General features: G+C 43.5%; 1 protein-coding gene across 2 annotated transcripts in view; it reads right to left on the bottom strand.

The window, feature by feature from the left end:
- Positions 1 to 16536, bottom strand: part of CHM (CHM Rab escort protein) — a 732389-nt gene that overhangs the window by 493650 nt on the left and 222203 nt on the right. For both annotated transcript variants that reach the window (XM_078688468.1, XM_078688469.1), the window contains exon 4: positions 11545 to 11669. In XM_078688468.1, coding sequence (XP_078544594.1) covers positions 11545 to 11669 — 125 coding nt within the window. The remainder of the gene's footprint in view (positions 1 to 11544; positions 11670 to 16536) is intronic.

Below are 16536 nucleotides of genomic sequence, written 5' to 3'. Positions count from 1 at the left end.
GGATATTAGGCAGACACCAGCCGTGCCGTGGAAGCACAGTAGCTCCTCGATTACTTTGAGGAACACTCCCTTCCTCAGCCAAGAAGAGCTCGAGACTGGAGCAAAGGGGGCGTGGTGTGCACACCACGTGTATGCACATTTTCCTGACAGCGATGTTCACTCACTCAAGTTTCAGAATAGGTTTGGGTTGGCTCTCATTCAAATGTCATTCACAGGCTTCTCTTCATATACAGTCTGTGTGCAAAGTGATGTCTGAGACAGCAGGTATCAAACAGGCTGGCTCTAAGCCTAACTATCCAAAATATTGCTACAATTATGTGTGGGATCTCTGGACGTATTGTCATCATCCTTACTTGAAGCAGTATTCAGAGATAGACATATTGCAGTCCTGCCTAGAAACCTTCTCACGTGCAACAGAAACTGCAGTCCCACCCCTCACCATCCCTACAACTCAGACAACACACACAATCCTATCACCTTAAATTTGCTACATACTCGTTGCATGTATATTTAGGCAAAAGGCACATGGGATGCAACTGCAAAGTTCTGGGTTTCAAATTTCATCAGAACTTTACACAAGAGGAGCAGCTAGGCTATGTTTGCTTTACACAGAGAAAAAGGTCTGGTCATACTATAGATTCAAAGATTACGGTATGCTGCCACCACCACTTTGTGTGATGCACTCAGGACACATCCAGGTTACAGAAGAGGTTCTCTACCGTACATTACTAGGAACAGTCCTATGCCAAAGTGCACATGCTAGATTAGCATGACATCACGACAAAAATCAGAGCACCAGTTTCACATGCAGCGGGACTCTCAGGATACGGATACACTCCTGGTCAACATGGAGGGAGGGAACATTCCCGTCCCATGGGGCACTTTGGGTTATAGTGTTTGTGGGTGGTGTTTCCAGACCTGGTCAAAAAAGCACCTGCATCTAAATCATATGTCAGTTCCAACAAAAACACACATCGTAAAATTATAGTCAGTAAAAAGACTAAACAAGCCTTTTCAAATCGAACAACTTACAGCAACCACTGGAAAATCAAACTAAGATAAAACTATTGCACATTTTATCTTCAGTTAGAAGAACAAAACTAACATTTATCCTTTACGAAGGCCTCCCTTTCTACCTAAGAATTAAAGATTGCTCACCAAGGCTATGGACAGGTCAGAACAGCTACATATTAGGGGAGAGTTATACCAGGGATAACAGAACAACTCTTCTCCACAGTAATCTTCCAAGACCCCGCCTCTGATCTGAAGTACATTCATCAGGGCACACACATCTCTACCCTTTCTCTTTATTATCTTTTTAAGTGTTTGAAAGGAGAAGAAAAGTAAGTCTAGAATGAAATAAGTATCAAGTGGTGACAGAAAAGGGGAATTCCTGAGCTATAGATCTGCTGTCTTTACATCCTACCTGTAAGACCAGATTGACTTGAGCAATTGCTTTGCTCTCTGAACAATTTTACAGCATGTACTATGATTCAAAGCAAAAGCTCCGACTTCTTTACACCCTCCGATAAGACCGGTGAGAAGTAAGAGATCGCTCTGCAGTCTTTACTCTTTAAATGCAAGACCTGTGCGACTTGAGGGTTGGTTCTGATGTCTTCATATTCTATTAGCAAGACTAGTGTGACCTGACAAACAGCTCATCTGCCTTGAATGAATGAATGAATGAGGGGTTTGTAAAGTGAAGGACTCACCCCTACAGGGGTATCTCCGCACTAGCAGCGAAACATAAAAAAACAAGGAGGTGGAAAGCTAGCCGGGCTAAAAAAGTTCGGTTTTCAGTAGTTTTCTGAATTTAGGCAAATCAGGACACACACGTAACACAAAGGGAAGTTTGTTCTAAAGGCGCGAGGCTACATATGCAAAAGCTTTGCCATCCGCACGGAGCTTGTTGATCCGGGGTACCACAAGCAGAGCCTTTCCACTAGAACGTAACTGTCTGTGGGGATAATAGGGGACAAGATTATCGGTCATGAACCTGGGTCCATTGTCATTAAGAGTTTTGTGAATCAAACAACAAATTTTAAACCTGATTCAACTGCGAATAGGAAGCCAGTGTACGCTTTTTAGTAATGGTCGGGAAGGAGTTCTGGGTGGTTTATTTAAAGCCAACCGAGATGCCGTATTCTGCACTACCTGGAGCCTATTTAGCGTCCCCTCATTCGCGGCACCCCGAAGTGCATTAAAATAGTCCAGTCTACTAACTACCAGGGCTTGGAGCAGGGTTTTGCGTGCCGATAGGGGTAGAAGATCGAACACTTTCCACAGGAGTTTTAGTAAACCAAAACAGCTACCTGACACGGCTGCCACCTGCTCCTTCATAGCTAGAGAAGGGTCTAAATACACTCTCAAGTTTTTAGCCTTATTGATAGGCACAGAAGCAGGGCCTAATTCTGCCAGCCACCACTCTGGGGACCAGAGAAGTTGTGCTTTGCCAAAGAGATGGACTTCGGTTTTGTTGGCATTCAATTGGAGAAAGTTATTTGACATCCAGTTGGAGATTGCATGCATGCACTCTGCAAACTTTTGTTTGGTAACATCCGAGTTGTTATCAAATGGAAACAGGAGCTGCGTGTCATCTGCATATGAAAAAGGGACAACGCTGTGATCTCTGATGATCTTTGCCAGGGGAGCCACGTATATATTAAATAAAGTGGGACTAAGGCACGATCCATGTGGCACCCCTTTATTCAGAGGTTTAGCTCTGGAGTGAAAATTCCCCAGGTTTACAGTTTGGGTGTGTTGTTCCAGGAAGCTGGAAAACCACTGAAAGGCAGACCCCACTACGCCGATTTCCATTAATCTTTGTAGCAGTCTATGAGGCCTTAACACCCTACCTGCAATACCTGTGTGAGCTGAACCATAGTCCTGTTTATTTACACTCTCCCCGAAATCCTGGTGTCACCTGAGCATTAGCTCTGCGTTATATGCACCCCACCTACATGACCGCTGTGATCGGAGCAAAAGCTCTGCTGTCTTTACAGTCTACTTGCCAGACTGGTGTGACCTGAGCAATATCTCTGCTGTCCTTACATATTGAAAACTGTGTGGCCAGAATGATAGCTTTCCTGTCTGCAAACTATACCTGCAAGACATGTGTGATCAGAGCAAAAGGTCTGCTGTCCGTACAATGCACCTGTGTGATCTGAGTGATAACCCTAGTGTGTTTACAGTCTACCTGCACAAACAGTGTGATCTGAGTGACAGTTCTGCTCTCTTTAAACCCTATGTGCAAGACCGGTATCACCTGAGAAATAGCTCAGTTGTCTTTACACTCTACATCCAAGACCAGTGTGCCCTGAGCAATAGCACTGCTGTCTTTACACTCTACTTGCAAGACCCCTGTGACTGAGAGATAGCTATGGTGCATTTTACACTCTATTCCCAAGAGCACTGTGACCTCAGTGATAACCCTGCTGTCTTTCTACTGAACCCACAAGACTGGTGTTACCTGAATGATTGTCCTGCTGTCTACATTCAAACTGGAAGCCCAGGGTGACCAGAATGATTGTTCATCGCTCTGTACACTTTACCTGCAAGATCTGTGTGATCTAACCAAGATCTCTGATGTATCTACACTGCCTTTGCCAGCCTTATGTGACCTGAGCAGTAGCTCTCCTGCCTTAACACCATAAGTGCAAGACCTGCGTGAGCTGAGCAAAAGTTTGGTCTCTTTACACTCTACCTGAAAGCCCTTTGTGATGTGAGTGATAGCTCTACTTTCTTTACTACCGTGTACACTTATGTGACTGGAGCAAACATGATTATTTAACCAATAGTGCAGCTCTGTCTTCTTCCGTGTGTCCCATGGCGCCGGGAAACCTACGGGTAGCTGTGCGCCTTAGAAATTTAATAATAAAAATAGCTCTCTCTCTGAAAACTTCACCTGCAAGACCTATGTCACTTGAGCGATAGCTCTGCTCTCTAACTTTACCTGCAAGAACTGTGCCACCCGAGTCGTTTTTGCTGTCTCTCCACTCTATCTGAAAAACCTGTGTGACACAAGTGATTGCACAACTTACTTTACAACCTACCTGCAAGACAGGTGTGACATGAGCAATAGGTCGGCCATCTTTAAACTACACCTGCAATATATGTGTGGTGTGTGCTGTCTCTACCCTAGAAAAGACCACAATAAATACAACAATCTGCCAACCACACACGTAAACACAATATAGTGTGCTACTCTTTAGATAATGTTCTTTGGCACCTCGAACAGAGTATAGAGTGCTTTATAAATGCTACAATTTGTACTACAGGTGAATAAGAAAACTCCTTTCCAATGTGCATACATGGGTTGCAGTGTCCAGATGACTAAATAAACACACTTTGCTCTCTGGAGTAGGCATTTAGAGAGGATGAGTTGGAATTGTGCAGGACAGCAAATCACACGTTTGACTGGTAGTGCTTTTGGATCGCAGTCCTCTTGCAGGAGGAGATTAGAATGTAAGGTAACTTGCTGTGACCAGCAAGCTATAATCCAGAATGCTAACAAATCAGCTATAATTTCGGCTGAGAATGAACCAGAGGAAAACTACCAAATAAATGCCAACCCGCCTTCCTAGACAAAACAACGAAAGAAGGGTAAGTTTCCTTTCAGATTGTCTATTTTATACCATGAAACATCAATCACTATTAAAAAATGGAAGTTGAAGGTGTTTGGGAAGCTCCACATGTAAACCAGAAATAGCAGCAAGGGTTCTGAGATCTAAGAAAAAGAATTGCACCCTTGCATGGAGTTTAGATGATTAAAGGGTAAGAAGGGGGAGGCAGATGAATTATTGTGCTGTCAGGGCAGTAACCTACCAAGTGCTCAGCTCTCACCCTCACATGGGCAGAATTCTAGGCTGACTAGTGCTAGAGCTATTACCTGAATAGGGCCTAGTTGACTGGTGTTTGTCTGCCTTGGGGAGCCCTCATGAGCATAAGAGGGGCTTGAGGAACTAACCCTCTAGAAATATGTGCATTTTAGCAGAAGTAGATGAAATCTACGGGGTCTTTTAAGACTGTGTAGTTTCTGTTCAGTTTGCCAATTTTGTTTGCTCCACTAGTTCTTTCCTCAGCCATGAGGAGCATTTTTACAGAAGCAGGCAGTACAACTGCCTTTAAAAGGTGCATAGGTACTACTCATGTCACCACCTTGCATTAGTGTCGCCCATTTAGCACCATTTTACTAATTCACCATCTCATCTTGCACATGATGCAATATGGATTACTAGGCATTCTTCGATGTACTCCTTTTTTGGTGATCCTGCTCACAACACCCTATGGCCCCATGGCTAGAATGCAGCTGTGCAGCAGTCTCTATGCTTTACTCCACCTCCCCTCAAAATGAAGTATCTATAACACAGACCATCCAGGTGACATGGTCTTTTTTACCTGTCTCTTTTCCCATTCCTCTTGCCTTTGTGTACCAAACAAATACCTCTTCCAGTCACACTGCCAGGTGGTGGCTGCACCCAAGACAAGAGCACCTCTCTGATCACTGACACCTGACCCCAAAATGCATCCACATAGGTTAATAGAAAATGCAATACTCTGCCAGCCACGCATTCCCCCACATTGTTAGTGTGCCGCCCGTACAAAAATTACTTTGGTGGCCCACATAAGGGTCGAAAGCGCTATATAACTGCTACAGTTTATTATCTAATTATTTTGGCAAATATTTCTCTAAGACGTCAGGGCGTTTTATATAAGAAATAATAAGTTACATGAGTGGAACGAGCAGAGCAAGGTGATACAGTGATAACAGCACTGAATAGCCCAAAGACATTAGACATAAAATGGTACATCAGAAAAATGAGCAGGCCTATGCAATAAGAGTGCTAAAAGCAGTGAGTGGAAGATGATGAGAATGGTGGTTGGAAGTTAAACTGGGCGAACAATAAATGACAACCCATTCATCGTGGCGCCCAGGGAATGGTTAGAATCAAAAGACATGAACACATGACCAGTATTGTGGCATGGAGAAGCTTGTGTGAGGTTAATATTACTTATGAGCACAAGGAAAGCCTAGTAGTAGACTGGAAGGCCATAGGAGAAGAGCTAAACAGAGGAAACGTGAGAAGAGACGGGAAAGAAATCAAGGGGGACCCCTAGAAAGGAGTTCAAATGCATTAAGGAAAAAGTCCACAACGAAGGCAAACTACAAGTGAACAGATGGATTTGAGTCAGAATACAAGCATCTTTGAAAGAGAAGTTTCAGATCAGTCTTGAGTGTAGACCCCAAGGCTCTGATATGTAAAGCCAGGAGGGGAAAGCTACACATTCTAGTTGCACTTTCAGAAAAGAATTGCACCATTGTGCTTAGAAGCTATGGGTTCTAAAAGCAGTGAATTAGAGCTGCAAGAGATACAATATAATACAAGCAAACTGATGTATCCAAAAATGAACCTCGCTTTGTTTATTGAGCCACTGAGGGTTGAACAAAAACACGGCAACATGAAATAGTATACGTAGGCTTTGCTGTTTTCTGTGTCTCTTTGCTGTAAATTCTATTGGCATTTTTAAATGTTTTAACATTTTCAAAAAAAATCTGTGGTAATCAGTCTTTACTCCCCTTTGCTCTGTAAAACTCCACATGGCTTGTTTTTTTCAGTGCTTATGACAAATTATTTCCTTCCTCCACCCCTTCATTCCTACTTTCAAATCTATCATTGTTCTATTCTACTCCAAACGTCCTTCTTTGCACCCTTGACTAAAATGTCTTCTTTCTCACCTCCAAGTTTGTCTCATTTCTGAACACTCAAATTCCTCGTTAAAGAAGTCTAGTTCCAGTCCATGGAAAGGATCTTCATGAATACTGACATACCTGCACCTCATTAATATTTGATTGCAGGAGATAAAAGGTTAATAGTTGGCATTTAACAAACATTCCTGCTACTCTATAGTTCAGGTAGATGATCAGATGAATGGAGATTTTCTACTTAGGGCTTGAGATATATATTCCGGTGTGGGCTTGGCACTTTGTACTTGTAAGACAGTGTTCCACTGACCTGTTTGTTTTCTCAAAGTACTAAGAGAAGGCAGGGAGATAAATGTGCACTTGCCAGGCATGTATGCGGGCGGCTCTAGGCACTTTTATCTTTGTGTTATTAATAGCGTGGATGATCCCAATGCCTTTTTTTCTCTTCTTCGTCTTAGGATAACTTTAGCTGTCTGAATCACATACTAGGAAACAGTGCAGTGACTGCCTATTTATGTTACTCCGATGTACTATGGAAGGCTCATATAGTAACTCACAGATTTTTGAGGATATTGTATACAATGTAGGCAGCAGAGTTTAAGTAAAACCATTGCATGGACTCCTTCTTGGTCTGCATAAGGGTACTGAAATCATCATAATGTAAAACTAAGTATAAGAATGTTGGATACAGCACTTTATGAGAGGACTTCGATTCAGCAGGCATCTGAAGCACTGCTCTTTGTTGCCACAATCCTGATGCCGGAGCCTACAGAAAGCAAAGCTGCGTTCCTCTCCCAGTGAAGGAGGATGACAACATGTTAGTGCCATGTGCCCGGGACAACAACCCAACTTGGAGTTCAGTTGAGAATCTTCTGGCCACTGCACAGCAAAATGCAGCAAACAGTGAGCCAAAGCCATACAAGAAGAGCCATGCTGCAAACACGGGAGTGGGTGTCGGTACTGGCACCTTGTGGATGATCATAACAGCATATCAAGTGGCTTAACAAGGCCAAAATGGGTCATAGCAGGAGCATCCACCACAGAACCGTGCTTCGAGGTGGTGGCTGCACTTTCACTGCTTTGAGACCAAATGGCACCAAAGTAGTAAGTGCACAGCAAAATCCATTATTTTCCAGTTCCTTCTGAAAACCAAATATTCCCTTCAGTGCAGTTTTATGAATTATAGTAATTTTTAGGTCGAGATTGGGCAGTGCATGCGCTGCTCTGAGAGCCATGCTGTTTTAGAGTATGGAATAGAAGCCCCTCCCACATTTGTCATTGGCTTGTGCCATTGTCATTCGTAAATGTTGGCTTCTGATTCGTTAATAGGCTTGTTATTCCCTCCTTAGTACCGCTTTGTCTTCATTCGTAACCTCCCATGAGGACTGGCCCTTTTACTTCGGTTTTTACATGGTGAGTCTTTTTTAGTCTGTAGTCACTATTTTCTTTAAGTAGTTTCTCCTACTGCAAGCAAGACATGCTTTCCTGCAACATTCAGCATGCCATGTGTGCTGTCACTTTCTAGGCAGCCTGGGACAATGGCAGCCGCTTCCTTGCATAGGTCTCGCATTTACAAGAGTTTGAGGTATTGGCATTAGACATGACAATGCCTTTTATTTATGTGTTAATTATCAAACTATATAAATAAATGGCATTGTCATTTATAATACCAATAGCTTAAACTCTCACAAATATGAGACCTAATGCATTGCACATGCTAGTTACTGAAAGCCAGAAATCCCAATTATGGTGTTATTAGAATCCAGTTCCCAGTTCCAAAAACCTTTATTTCGTTCATTGCGACCATAAAAGTATGTGTGCAATACAATCAAAATCCTGACAATATAAAATTAAAAACACATCCAACGATCATATAAAAGTCAATGTGCAACATCTATGCGTGCCAAAGAAATTTAGCTGCACAGGCCTATAGGCAAGGCTAGTAGGCTCAGAAAACTGCAAGTGCATTATTGGCAAGAAAAGAAAAGCACAACGTGGGTCCAGTACAGAACGGATCGATTGTAGAGACCAAACAGTACACAGCGAATCCAATAAAATCAGTACAGATAAAAGTATACATACAGAGGATTACACATAAAGTGTCCAAGTTAAAAATAATTGTCTTCATGGATAACAGCCTAGAACAATAAAAAGATTAGAACAAGTTCTTCTCTCTTCTTGGTTTAAGGAGTAAAAACAGTCTATGCATTAGCAACTGGTGTGGTTATTATTATATATATTCTTTTTTCTCTGAAAGCCCAGCGCCTGCGCCATATTGAATTTAAAAATCGGGAGACAGAAAGACGATGGGCTTGGAGGTATCAAACTTCAGAATTCTAAGTGCCTCCCAGCAGTGCACAAATCCCAAGTTCCTGCACAACCGTATAAGCCAACACTGCCTTGCAGATTTGTAGCCTGGGCAGAAAAATAAAACATGCAGCTCTGACTCCTCCTGATGGTTACAGGCTGGGCACCCACGTTGGGCAGTTCCATACCATTTGCAAGATAAGGCCGCATTGGAAGGGTACTAACTCTAAACTGAAGGTATAGTTTTATTGCTGGGAAAGGTAGAATATCATCCAGGAAGGATTCTAATTTATACTCATCTTTTACAGTAAGAAATTCAGCTGTCAGATGGCCTGGATCCCGATTCCCATGAAGGACTCAATAGCTCTGATTTGGGTCAGCAGGTCTACCAGTGGGGTCTGAGCTAAGGATGGATAGTTTAAGTCTGTACCAGTATTAACAGTGGATTCTGTTGTTGGATTTGACTTGGGCGTATATGTTCTGCATTTGCCTTGGGCCCCCTTTCGCTTTCTTGCTTTTAGGTGCCCCCCCCCCCCACTTGCTTGCTTACGTTTTCCATTCTCGCGAGTAGCTGCACCAGCATCTCCCTTTCTAGTTACAATTGTCGATGCATTTACTTGTTGGGGGGAGGGGGGGAGGGCGGTGGGAGGGGGGGAGGGCGGTGGGAGGGGGGGGACATTTCTAGGAGATGAGGGGACTGCGGGGGTAATGTTAGGAGTAGGCTAAACTATTAGTGGAAAGGAAAGATCTGGAGATATTGACAGACGCCTTTCAGTACATTCTATTTCTGTTGTGACAGTGCCTACAGCCCTTTGTAGCATTCTGTCAATAGAGGTTGGGAGGGGCGGGGAGGAATGGTTTAGTTGGTCCCGGGACCGTTTAGTGACATAAGTACATTTCCCCATTATTCAACTTAGGAAGAATCCACAATGTAACCGCCCTTTATACAAGTCAGACAGTCCAATGAGCAATAAACAAGCACACAAGCCTAGCTATAAGCAATATAATTAGTAAATGGCCGGGGAAAATTTGTTAGACCCGCAAGTAAAGGTAACCATTAGTCTACACCCCTTGTGATCACAGTGAGTGGGGTCGAGCAACCACAGTCATGCAACAATTGATGTTAATGATGGTAAAGGGGGCGCCAAGGAGGACCCAGTCTACTTGCCGTGGGAAAGTGCTTGTCGAACTGGTCCTGCGCTGAAATATGGGGTACGGCACTGCCATATACTCCGGAGCGTATGTTCTTCCTCAAGCACAGTTCTTTAAACTCCTCTGCATGATGACCAGTTAACAGCGACTGCAGGATATTTAGTGACAGGCAAGCTGGAAGGCCTCGGTGCAACAAAGGAAATATTACCTTTGGTCTGCGTCGAAGGTTGAAATCAAGGGGGCGGAGGGGGGCTGCCCTGCCTCTTCCTGGCAAGGACGGGCCTGGGCTTTGCCCTGGCGTGACCTGCGCCACGGGAAAGATAGCAGCGCTTTTGAGCACGTGTGGAGCTCCACCCCAACACCTGTGGCAGCTGAATTAGATCGCAGGGCACCCTGGGACATGGAGTCTCATCAGGGTCTATTGCACCTCTGCAGGGATGACAATTTCAGCTCTGCAGCGAGGTCAAAAACAGGCTGTTGCACCCTGGGAAGAGATTCCCACCAGGGTGTTGCTAGTGCCAAGGACTGTCCCCAACCTGCAGGAAAGCAGCTTCCCGAGTCCCACCCCACGGGAAAGATAGCAGCGCTTTTGAGCGCGCGCAGAGCTCCTCCCCCACACGTGTGGCAGCTGAATTAGATCGCAGGGCACCCTGGGACTTGGAGTCCCACCAGTGTCTAGTGCGGCTCTGCGGGGATGGCATTTTCAGCTCTGCAGTTATATAAAATATAATTTAGCATTTAGTTTTTGGAATCACAGTCACCCTTTCTAAACATTTTATGTGACATAATTTAACAAAACGTACCTTTGTTTCTAGCTCAAACAGCTGATAAACACCATTCACTTTTATCATCAATTGATATTGGACCTGCATTTATTATATCTGGAATTTTTGAGGTTGCTTATCTCACAATGTTACTGAATATCGGAGTTTCTGTCCTAAAATGTGGCTAATAGAGTTCGGTATTTTTGATTTCTAACATGCATCTTTAATTCAATGTGTGTACATTTTAGAGGCAATGTAGCTATTTTTCTACTAAATAAAATACGTCATTCTATATTGCTTGTCCAAATGTATTAAATAAAAAAGAAAACTAAGGTCACAAGTGCTGTTAAATTGTCCTGAAATAAGATGTAAAGTAGTTTCAACCCCACCCCAAAATACAACAATAACATGTAAAGCTCGAATCTAAATAGATTTTTCTATACTGACATCTATCAGTTAAAAACAAATTCAGTACTATGGGCACATATTAATACACTTTTCGAATTACAATTTTATAAGAAATGTATTAATGCTGCAAAAGCAACATGATTTGTATAAAGTTAAATTACCTTATTGAAAACATTTTAATTTCCTTGCTCTTGCTTCATCATTGCTTACCTTGCATAACAGACAACTTCTATGTTCTGAACTGTTTTATTCTTCACATTTAAAGATATTGTATGTTCCGTTTCCAAGATTTGATCTTCCCAGCTCGTACTTGGGATAATGTTGTCATCTTCTTGCTAACAAAGAAATCGTAAAAGCAAAGTTAACAATATAGAGCATTTTTAGCTGTAAATTGAGGTTAGTTTTCAAAGCTTTTCTCCATGCTCACTCCAACTGAAGATTCCGCACATAATATTCAAAAAAACATGTGGGCCTCTGTCATTCTGACACACTGTCTTCCTCTCATTAAATATATATTCAGAGCGTGCTTTTGGCAAGCTTTTCTCAGTGCTCAAATTGGCATTTTCAAGTCAAACCTGCTTGAAAGGGCCAACAAATCTTACCATTGAGGAGTCAGAATCACACTTGATTTGGGGGTTTACTTTTTTTACACACTGTTTCTTCAAGCAAATTAAATTAAAAAAAGTGATGCAAGGTTTAAGATCTGGGAAGTTTCACAGGAAGCCATCCAACCTTTTTCAGTATTGCAGTCCGATATCTGCAATACAGGAGCACTTGGCTGATAATATTCAAAAGTGTAAGAGAGAAGGTTCAGAAAAAGCTTCTCTTGTAAAGTGTCCATCATTTTCGGTTTTACTAGCGCTTACAGGCATTTGAACTAATTATCTTCTATTTTATGTTATCCTATTATTACCCAGGTGTTTATATCTTTTGGCAATATCTGTGTATTCACTTTTGTGTTTGTTTCTCATAACGTGGTTCCTCTTTGTCCTCACAAATAATCCTATTCTTTTTTACATACGTGTGCTTTTACGTGACGTTTATTTCTTTTGTTGTTTCCCTGCATCATTGTGCATTCATATATGCCTTCTGTTTTTAACAGAACCCAGAAAAATAGGGAAACTTTACTTATTTGTACTCGTAACTTTTCATCGTGAGCATCTTCTTTCTTCTTTAAATGTACATACATCAAACTTTACCTGCTTCTTTCCAAAATCTCAAACACATGCTCTTGAAAACAAGCATTGGCAAAGCCAGTATGTCTTGCCTATGCTGGAGCTATTGGCTTAGCCAATATGTTTTAGCCATATTGTACACCAGTGTAATTGCTGTTCAGCATGGCTAAATGTTAGCAGGGTACAGGAGAGGGGGGTGGCGTGGAGTGTTATGGAGTAGCGTGAATTGGATGGTCATCGAGTGGCGTAGAGTATTGTCGGAGAGTGTTGTGGAGTGTCAGGGGAGAACAGTATTGTAGAGTGTCAGAGTGGAGTGTCAAAGTGGAGTAGCATAGAGTGGAGTGGTGTATACCAGAGTGGAGTGGCGTAGAGGTTTTGGTGGAGTGGAGTTGTATTTCGGTTTCATATAGGTACCCCAATATAGGCTCAGGTAGTCACCTAACCTTTCGCATATATTCTCCCCTACCATTACACTACATAACGGTTCTTGGGACTGACCTTTAGCCTAGTTACGATACTGCTTACAGGTCGTAGGGTTTTCCCTGAAAACTAGCCTTATCCATTATGCATGAAGATTCTTGGAAACTCAGCAGGACTACCATCTCCTGCATAATAACTATGAATAAGGGTCATTCCTTCCGTCATTCTAAATCTGACATGACACAGCAAGGTAGAACCCCTGAGGGTACCACTTTGGGTACATAAACACCATATCTTATTAAGGCAGTCATAGAAGAGGACTTCCATACTGACACACTGACGCGAGACGCTGAGGCTCTTGCATGCAGATACTCCAGCTCGCAGTGGTATGACATTCCTTGTGGGGTGTCCAGCTGGAGACCAAGACGGGGTCCCACAGTCTCTCACTTCAGGTAATGGGGTTGACTTTATCCTAGAGGGATTATTGGCTTTACACCTACATACATGCTAGATACACTTAGGTACATCTAGTTAGGGTTGCATCGTAGGAGTATGCATTTATTAATGTCATGTATTTTATATACTTGCCTGTATCCATTGTTTTAGCACAATGGTAGAAATCTACCATCCTTTTACTTGGTTATTACTTCAAATCATTTTATCTGTTTCAGTCTAATTGTTGTTTCAACACAGCTATTTTACACTAGAATGACGCTAGTTCAATAAAGGATTATTAAAAAAGGTCCCCACCGTTTATTCTGTGTAGCTCTCTGAGACAAAGTGAGCACGAGGGACTAAGCTAAGAGTATTGCACAGTTTCCACGATCCTGAGGGATCAGGGTTGTCATGTTCGATAGTTGCCAAGAAATATTCTCTCCTCTGTAAAAGGGGTTTCTCGTGGCACTGTGAGGTAGCTGGTAAACAGGCTAGTATACCTGATGGGGGTGTCTAGAATCAGTCTGGACACTAATCCTACAGTGTATGTTGTCTAAACGCCCAGACCATTTATAGGTTTATAGGAACTACACGACATGGTGTAGCCAACGTTGCTTTGGTACTTATTTAATGGTCAAATATGTGTACTTCAGTCGTGCTGTTCTCAGAGATCCCTACCCATATTTCCACAGAGACATCTGGGGTGAGAAGGGAACTATCCGCCACAGCGGAGTAGGTATATCCTATGGATTGGCTTTAGGTTTATCAAGCTTGTAGGACAAACAGTTCCTATTGTGCATAAAACCTTATCTAAGTTTCCTTGAAATCTCTTCTTTCAAAAACAATGTCTGGCGAAGACGCCACTGTGCGAGCACAGTTAGGGAGGAAGGAGAGGAAGATAGAATAAACATGTCAGAAAATGTTAGAACTGCCCTTACTCTAAAACTAGCTGACGATGGAGTCACAGCTAAGGGTGGGACAGTAACATTCGTGATTGAGGCTCACGAGTCATATAGAACAGAGGTATTCTATTCATGGGCCAAATTCCCACAATCAGATGCACAATCAAATAAATTTCATTCTTACACTGAAGATGAAACACCAGATGAATACTGTCCATTGGGGAACCTTTTCGTAACCTTTTCGTGCTCTGCCCGTGTTGTTGTTGCCTGCAGCTGTTCTCTGCCCTGAATCCCTTTGCTGACTGCAGAGTTCCCGCGGACCCGCCCGCCTGTCTCCCGCCGCCTGACCGCTCACCTGCCATCCAGAGCGGGGGCAGCCGAGAGGAGACCGGCGAGGGGCGGACCTCAACTCCCAGCAGCCCTTGCGGTGGTCCGCGTCATCGGGAAGCGCCAGGAGGCGCATAAAATCAGCGTCAGACCCATTGAGCGGGGGAACCTTTTCGTGCTCTGCCCGTGTTGTTGCTGCCTGCAACTGATCTCTGCCCTGAATCCCTTTGCTGACTGCAGAGTTCCCACGGACCCGCCCGCCTGTCTCCCGCCGCCTGACCGCTCACCTGCCATCCAGAGCGGGGGCCGCCGAGAGGAGACCGGCGAGGGGCGGACCTCAACTCCCAGCAGCCCTTGCGGTGGTCCGCGTCATCGGGAAGCACCTGGAGGCGCATAAAATCAGCGTCAGACCCGTCTCGTGGGACGCCGGGCGAAGCCCGGGCCAAGGGCGGGCCCGTTTAAGCCCGTTCAAGACAGGGTAAGACTGGACTGGGCCCTCCATCTAACATCTTGTACCTTCTTCCCCCTGTGATTTGGCTATTACCATCAGTTAAGCTCTCAATTAGTGCTTCATTTAGTTAAATATGAACACAAGGGGAAGTAGGAGCAAGACGGCCCAGGGGTTGGGACAGATCACCGGCCCGATAGACCAATTTATCACAAGGGCAAATGAAGCGATCGATCAGGGGATAATTCTCCTAGAAAGAAGAGTATCACAGGATCTCGCTATAGCTCGAAGGTCCTCAATGGGCCTATTGGCCCTAGCTACAACCCCTATCAAGTCAGGGGTAAGTGCTCCACTACTGCTTGAAGCACGTGCTGACATTCATACTATCCCAAGTAACGTTGATCTCTCTGCTACACATCTCTCGTTGGATGCAGATATTTTGGAAGAACTGGAGAAAACTCCGATTCTGCTGATAAGTCCCACCCAAACTGTGTCTCCAACCCTACTAGAACGATCGAATACGCATGATAAGGGGAAGAGGGAGGGAGCTATCCCTAAACAAAATGGTGTTAGACCAAAGGAAAATCACAGACGCCACCATGCCAAAAACCAAAATAAATTTAGTGTCCTCTAGAAACAACGCTGTAAATTCTTCATCTGCATATATAGACAATCTCTCCGCAGCATCCTTAGTATCGGATGTTGCTGTAAGGGGGGAGGCCGCAAGCCCAAATAGTAATCCTGATTCAAATAAACAATTGCTGACTACCATCGAGGAACTAATTAAGATGCATCTACTCCCAATCGAAGGAACATTGATGAGCATTGAGAAACAAATAGCTAAGCTGATCAATAATTCAAATCATTCAAATAATCCGACTAGACAAAACACATTAGTTTTCTCGAAAGCGAGTGGTAACAAGGATAACACCGCACAGAAACCCATAGCTCCAATTTTAACACCTAAAAATCCCATAAACCCTACTAACCAGCAAGCAAAAGAAAAAGAGTCTAAGGGCCCGACACAGCTAACCCAGGGGAAGACTGGAGCACCTACTGAAATAGATAAATCTAAATCAAAGTCATTGCCACCTAAGACTCCAGCAACACAACAGGGAGGAGATACCACCAAAAAGTTAGGAAGACCCAAGAGGCCCATTCATCTCCCCCCAGAGGCAAGTCCCTTTACTGTGATTCTCACGGGGGTTCCAGAACTCCCAGAAAACTCGAGAGAATCTACTTGGTCCCTAACGAACAAAGTGCAGCAATGGCTCAGTATAAATAGACCTCTCCCCCACAACTGTAATAGTAGATTTTCTATGGTACGCAGGGTCCCCTGGATTGGGGAAACAAGGAAAAAAACACAGGGGGGCTGTGTTATCATAAATTTTGATGACCCAGGAACGGTTAGGTATATATGCTCATGGTCAGCATTGGAGAAAAAGGGAGGTATTGACGCTAATCGTCTGTCCTTTTTCTATCCTCCAATGTATAA

The sequence above is a fragment of the Lissotriton helveticus genome, chromosome 4_1 (assembly GCF_964261635.1).
Source record: "Lissotriton helveticus chromosome 4_1, aLisHel1.1, whole genome shotgun sequence".
Classification (NCBI taxonomy): Eukaryota; Metazoa; Chordata; class Amphibia; order Caudata; family Salamandridae; genus Lissotriton; species Lissotriton helveticus.
The sequence above is the reverse complement of the archived record's forward strand: the minus strand, read 5'-3'. Positions and strand labels throughout refer to the sequence as shown.